Here is a 7,116-nt window from a genome sequence, read left to right on the forward strand (position 1 = left end):
AAGATGAGCCCCTCAATTTAGATAGTACTCAAAACATGACTGGGAAAAAGCTTAGTTCTCAAAATGTGGTTGACATCAATGAAGTAGATGGAGTCTAACTTTTGGGGTCTAATTCAAAATGAGAATAAACAGCTGTAAGCATCCATTAGTAATCAACCTTGGAATATGAATCTAGGAAAATTATAATTCATCAAAAATGAAATGGATAAAGATCTGTATCATAGATACTAATATGCTGCAGTGAATTTGTTTTGAGCATTTTAAATCAAATAATAATATGGCCTCCTATGCCAGTAATGAGAATTCTTGTGGCTCTAAAAGATAGACACTGGACTGCTAACAACAAGGTCAGTGGTGCCAGCCCACCAGCTTCTCTGCAGGAGAAAACTGAGGCTTTCTGCTCCCACAAAGATTGACAAACCTTGGAAAACTGTATGTAAAACCAACTCAAGTCAGAGTCTACTCAAAGACATTTAACAAAAACAATATCAATAATGACAAAAGGAAGAGAAATTACATCATAATCATCATCATAAAAGAACATTTCAATATCTGTCCTTAAGTACAACACTGACAGTGATAGGACTCTATCCATAGGCCTACCATGATCAGTTACTATGAATAGTATTTAAATTTATGTACTAAACACTATTTACAAAGATGAAGAAATCAGAATTTTTTATTAACTTTTGCAGTCTATAAATTATCAGCCTAAAAAAAGTCCAAAAAAAAAAAAAAATCAAGATGTTTTGATCATTACTAACAATTGTAATGAAAATGTTAGAAACAAAGATGGATAAGTAGTTGGAACACATTATCTCAGAGTTAGAAAAGTATTCCAATGATCACGATAGAATTTTGCAAAACCAAGACTTATCCAATGGAAATACCTTTATACATCCACATAGACACAGATTATACACATGGACCTTACCAGAGGAATGAATAGAAATCAAATTGGTTACCTCTGTAGAAAGAGATGATGGAGATGATCATCAGTCAGAAGAAGCTCAGGGACTGACAAAAGAATAGACCATTTTTTTAAAAAAAGCAAGTATAATAAATAGAAAATAGTACAAAAAAAAAAAAAGAAAAAAGATTAGACCATGAATTGCTCATATATAAATTTAAGTTGAAACTGAAGAAAATTCAAGACCACGAGAACCAAATTAAAATTTATATATATTTGAAATTCTGTATCTGTATCATATTTGCTGTTGTTTTTAAGTGTCATTTAGCTGGTTCTGACACATCGCAATCCTCTTTCTGAGGAGGTTTCTGAGGAGCAGTTAGTAAATTTGAAACACCAACCTTTGGATTCAAACCAACCTTGTTTCAATGCTTACACTAGAGTACCACAGCAAAAACCCTGTATCATCTTAGTACAACTTATTCCTAGTATACTGGATGTACACAAGAATATGCCATATTATGATCTTTACTTTTTTGCTTATTTTTCCTTGAATTGAACCTAAAACAATTGGTACCAAGTCACTATTCCTCATGGCAAACCCATGTGTGTCAGAGAAAAACTGTGCTCTGTTTCAAAGATTGTTATTTCAAAAGTAGGTTCCCGCCTGCCCCTCTGAAGAGCATTATGGTTAGCATATGAGTGTATTAATTATTACAGCATCCACAGACTCCTCAAGAAAACTAATAGCTCCTAGGTATGACACTGTACCTTAAGCACTGAACTGCTGATCACAAGGTTGGCAGTTCAAACCCACCCTGGTGACCCTGTACAGGTTAGCCATGAGTTGGAATTGACTCTTTGGCAATTAACAACAACAACAACAATAGCATATGTTTACAAAGATCTTTCTTTTTGTTTTTTGTTTCTGTTTGAGGAATGAGCAATCATTTTTGTTTAATAAGTAATTTCTTTTACTTTCTTTTCTTTTCTTTTTTTGGATTTACTAGTTAGGTTTTCTTTATTAGTATTATTTTCTAATCTTTTTCTCTCAAATATTCACTTTCCTTGCTACTGATACCATTGTTTTGAGAGCTTGCCTCAACAGTTCTTTCAGTATTTCTATGTTGTTATTTTCAGGTAACATCAAGCAGGTTCCCACTAAAAGAGACCCTATGTAAAATAGAATGAAACATTGCCTTGTCCCGGACTATCCTCAGAATCACTCTTATGTTTGAATCCATCATTGTAGTCAGTGTGTCAATCCATCTTGAGCTATTCTACTTTAAAGAGAAAGCTTCAAAATCTCTTGTAGCATCTATTTTGGTTTCTCTTTCTTCTCTCTTTTTGATGACCTTCTGTTTTCTTCATGCATGATGTCTTTGACATCATTTCACAAATTTTCTGGTCCTCAGTCATTAGTGTTCAATATGTCAAATATATTTTTGAGATGGTCTTTTAATTCAAGTGGGATATACTCAAGGTTTTATGTTGGCTCTCATGTTCTTGTAATTTTCTTCAAATTCATCTATTCTGACAAAATGCTTACACTCACCTACTTACCAAGAACTTTGTGATTCAAACCATCCAACGGTTTGAAATAAATGATTCTTCCTGAGTGTAGTGATTCAGATTTTTTAGAATACTCATTACCACAAAATTGTCTCTTTCCCTTCTTTTTATTTCTTTTTTCCTTGTTTATGTGCCATATCCATTAATCAATCATATCGCTCATGTTTGTGTGACTGTGTGCATGTATGTGAAGAAATTTTATTTTCTTATTTTCTGTATAATATTCTGAGTAATTTTTCAAACTATTGTCATGTTTATAAACTATTGCATTCTGTTTTTTTTAAAAGATTTTCTTTAATTTTTTATTTTAAAAACAATCTGCTCTACTTACTTCTTTTCAAACTTGTGTGATCAGTCATCATCTTGTGTTTTTTTATTTTAGTTATTGCAAGTTAAATTTTAGACATGCTATTGAGTGTTTTGTTCTATTTTCTATAGGTTTCTGTTAATCAGAACAGACTCAATGATACCTAACAACTACAACAGTTTAGTGTATACTTTGTTGTTGCTGTTAAGTGCAATCAAGTCAGTTCTGACCCATAGTGGTCCTGTATAGGGTTTCTGAGAAACAACCGGAGGGCTTGAACCACTGAATTTGGAATTTCAAAATGACTTTACAGTCCAGTGCATGAATGCACGGCACTACCCTAGAAGTCTATGATTATATTAACTACATATTCATTATGATCATCATGAGACAAATTTGAAACAATGATAACAACAAAATGTGCTAGCAAATTGATATCAAAACATGGTGAATCTTTTGTTCATTGTAATTTTATTGACTGCTTTTTAGAAGTATGTTGAGGGTTTTTTTTAATGTACCAATGAGTGAGTTCTGACTCACAGCAACCCTTAATAAGATTTCCAAGGAATAGTTGGTGAGCTTGAAACACCCGTCTTGTGGTTCAAAATAACCAAGTAGTTTAGTGCTTACCCTATAGTGCCTTACCAGGATTCCCAGGTATTTTTTAACAGGTGCTTTATGTTTGACTTTAGCCAATAATTTTTGGTTAGCAGTTAAGTACTTAAACATGTATGGTACCCAAGGACACAACACAAAGAGACAAAAATATAAAGTAATATAAAATTTAAAAAAATATATATATATAATTGTGATCAAATAAATTTGAATAATGACAATATTGAGAGATCTTTTAGTATTATATTAACTTATTATAGTAAAAATCTTATTATGTATTAGAACATCATTCGATTATAACAACATAAATATTAGCAGTGCATATTGCTAAAATAACTGCTTCAGTCATGCTCTAACTAATTGTGTAATTCAACATTTTTGTGTAATTCATACTATATCCCAGTTAGCTTGTAGGTGACATACATTCATATTTAAATAAAAGCATTATTTAGGCAGCAAAAGAAAACATTACTACCAATTTGATGAAACATTTACATATGGATAGATGTAAAAATTTCAATTCCATTCAGAATTAGTCTCCAAATATAGTGTGTAGCCCATTATGTGGTGTCTGTTGTCTTACTTATCCAGTAATATTTATGAATATATTGTTTAAGTAAAAGTAAATGTATTTAAAACTTGTATTTCAGTTGTATAGATTCAGATAATAGAAAGTATGAACAACACTATACACTCTAGGAATGTTTCTTGCAGTGAAGGTTATAGCAGTGCACAAGTCAAATGCTCCATAAGTCATTAGTTGGGTCCAGGATATCCAGCATGAAGAATAATTTCTCCATCACATAGAACATGTTTCTTCACAGGATCACAAAATAAAACATCTGTATGATTGACAGTCTTAGGGAAGCAACAATCTTTTGTGGTGCTGTGGGTTAAACATTGGGCTGTTAACCACAAGGTCGGTGAATCAAACCAGTCAGCCACTCCAAGGGAGTAAGATGCGTCTGCTTTACAGTCACAGAAACCCTAAGGAGCAATTCTTTTTTGTCTTATAGCATAGCTATGAATTGGAAATAATTAGAAGGCAATAGTTAGTAAAGTAGCCTAAAACAGAATGCTTGAGCAGGCTCAATAAACAGAATCCAAAGCACCCTAATAGCAACCAGGGAATAAACGTCCTTGTGCATATTTTCATATAGCAACATTTAAAAGCTGTAAAGCATCAGACCCAAGTGCAGTTTCATTGATCTTGGTTACATTTTAATTTAGTTAGGTTAGGTTTCAGCACCATTGTTCCAGGTATTTCCAGAGATAAACACAGGCTAGTTTGGATTAACTTTGTTCGAATATAAAAGAATAAATAGAAGAATACCTGTGTGTTTAAAGGAAATCAAGTAGATTTTACTTTGACAATAAATTTTTAGTCAACTTCTCTAAACCAAGTTTCATGGCCTTGTTTCTCAGGCCATATATGATTGGGTTAAGGGAAGGAGGCAACATAATATAGAATGCAGATAGAATGAGATCAGTGAAGGATGCAGATGCTAAAATAGGTTTTAGATAAGCAGCTAAGGCAGTTGAGAGGAACAGTACAACCACTGATAGGTGTGGAATGCAAGTGGAGTAAGCTTTTGACTGTCCTTCTGTGGATGGAATCTTCCTTACAGTGGAGAAGATGTAAGTGTAGGAGATAATAATGCAAATAAAGCAGCAGAAATCTAGTACTGCATTAATGAGAATGAGTACAATCTCTGCAGTTATATGCTCTGAGCAAGAAATAGCTAACAACTGGGAAATATCACAGAAGAATTGCTGAATTTCAATTAAATCACAATAAGATAAAGTAAAGGTAAGTGCTGTGTGAGACGTAGACAACAAACCACCACTGAGGCAAGAGAAAAATATCATTTGCACATAAGTGCCCCTATTCATGATGACCTCATAGTGTAGAGGGTGACAGATGGCCACATAGCGGTCAATGGACATCATTGTAAGGAGGAACAGCTCTGTGGCTGCTGAAAATGCCACCAGAAAGACCTGGGTGACACATCCAAGGAAAGAGATGTAGTTGCTGTGGGTCAAGGCGTTGACAATAGTTTTGGGTACAACAGCAGAAATGAGGCAAATGTCAAAGAGGGAGAGATTCCTTATGAAGAAGTACATTGGTGTATGGAGACCTGGGTCCAAAGATGTTATGGTAATAATGAGACCATTTCCCATCAAGGCTGCCAGGTAAATTACTAAGAATATCCCAGCTTGTAAAATCTGAAGCTTCCATGGTATAGCAAAACCCATGAGAATAAATTCTGTCACCATTGACATATTGTTCATTCTTCATAGAAAATTCTGCATTAAAAAACAAAACAAAAGCAAAAAATTATGCACATCTATATCTATATATCTATATCTAGATAGATAGATAGATAGATAGATAGATAGATAGATAGATAGATGATAGATAGATAGATAGATAGATGATAGATAGATAGATGATAGATAGATAGATGATAGATAGATAGATAGATAGATAGATAGATAGATAGATAGATAGATAGATAGATCATGATTAAAGGATCAAGAATACTTTGTGTTCCTAAATATAATATTCAATACATGTTAACTAATTAACCTAAGAATTTTAATACTGCTTCTCATCCATGAAAAATGAAATCATGCATTGTTTAAATGTACTCTATATTATTAAAATTTCTGTTTCTTTGTCTCAATTTATCATGAGTTTAGGCATATAAAACGACTGTTTACCATGTTGCTTTTTATCATCAGATTTGAAAAATAAGGTCCGTGTGTATCAGAGAACTGAATCATAATTTCTGTTATATGAAGTGAAAGAAAAACCATGAACTCTTCATTTGGTCCAGTTTATAGTTTACTTCCATATTGCTTTGTAATTTCTGTTTATTGTTTTAAGTGATTTAAATTTATTTTTATTTATTTTTTACATATTTGTCTTACATATAAACTCTTCTATGCTTTATGTTAAGTTCCATTAGCTCTGGTAGCATAATGGATTATCAGCTGATATTTATCTCATATTTCCTGAGGTTTTAGTTTGTTGTTAGAATTAATTAAATGTCTTATTCCAGATTATCTTCTTTTAACTTCTGTACTTCCATAATCCTTCCGCTGGCAATCTCAGAAGCTTTGAGATATCTAGTTTGCAATTTATGAGTTCATATTATATATTCTTACAATTCTTATGAATGAAAAGATAGGCATAGAGATGATAGGGAGGTAGATAGATAGACAGGTATATAGGTATGCATCAATACATACATATATGCTTTTCAAAGTTTAATATTGCTTCTCAACATAAAGATACAAGAAAGAATACACTTTTTTAAAAAAATAAAACATTGGTTTTGTTTTCTTCATCTGTATTCTAAATTCGAAAGACTTGTTTCCAATCAATTTTACTTGGATATTCTCATTCACAATTTTAATTGTCTAAAAGTAATCATATATTAAATTTAGTATTCAATATAGTTTTTTACCCAAGTTATAATTCATCTACCCTTTGGACAGAAATATATTTAATTTTTTTTTTTATAAATACATTTGTTTGTATATTTGGCACATTGGCACTGTCGAATCACTCATCTGTTAACCACAAGGTGGGTAGTTAGCAATGAACAGCCACTATGGCAGAGAAATATGAGGTTTTCTGCTCTCATAAAGATTGATAGCCTATACAGTGTTAAAATTCTATGTAGCATAATTATGAATTGGTACC

The 7,116-nt window shown here is 32.3% G+C and overlaps 1 protein-coding gene across 1 annotated transcript; it reads right to left on the minus strand.

Moving 5' to 3' along the window:
- Positions 1-4,766: 4,766 nt before the first annotated feature.
- LOC102841974 (olfactory receptor 14A16-like) lies at positions 4,767-5,696 on the minus strand. The gene has a single exon (XM_006877525.1). The coding sequence runs from the start codon at positions 5,694-5,696 to the stop codon at positions 4,767-4,769; it is 930 nt and encodes a 309-aa protein (XP_006877587.1).
- Positions 5,697-7,116: the final 1,420 nt, after the last annotated feature.

Source organism: Chrysochloris asiatica, unplaced genomic scaffold (assembly GCF_000296735.1).
Source record: "Chrysochloris asiatica unplaced genomic scaffold, ChrAsi1.0 scaffold00520, whole genome shotgun sequence".
NCBI lineage: Eukaryota > Metazoa > Chordata > Mammalia > Afrosoricida > Chrysochloridae > Chrysochloris > Chrysochloris asiatica.

Excerpts from the sequence above, each read along its gene's own strand:
- LOC102841974 (XM_006877525.1), bottom strand. The coding sequence starts at position 5,696 with ATGAACAATATGTCAATGGTGACAGAATTTATTCTCATGGGTTTTGCT.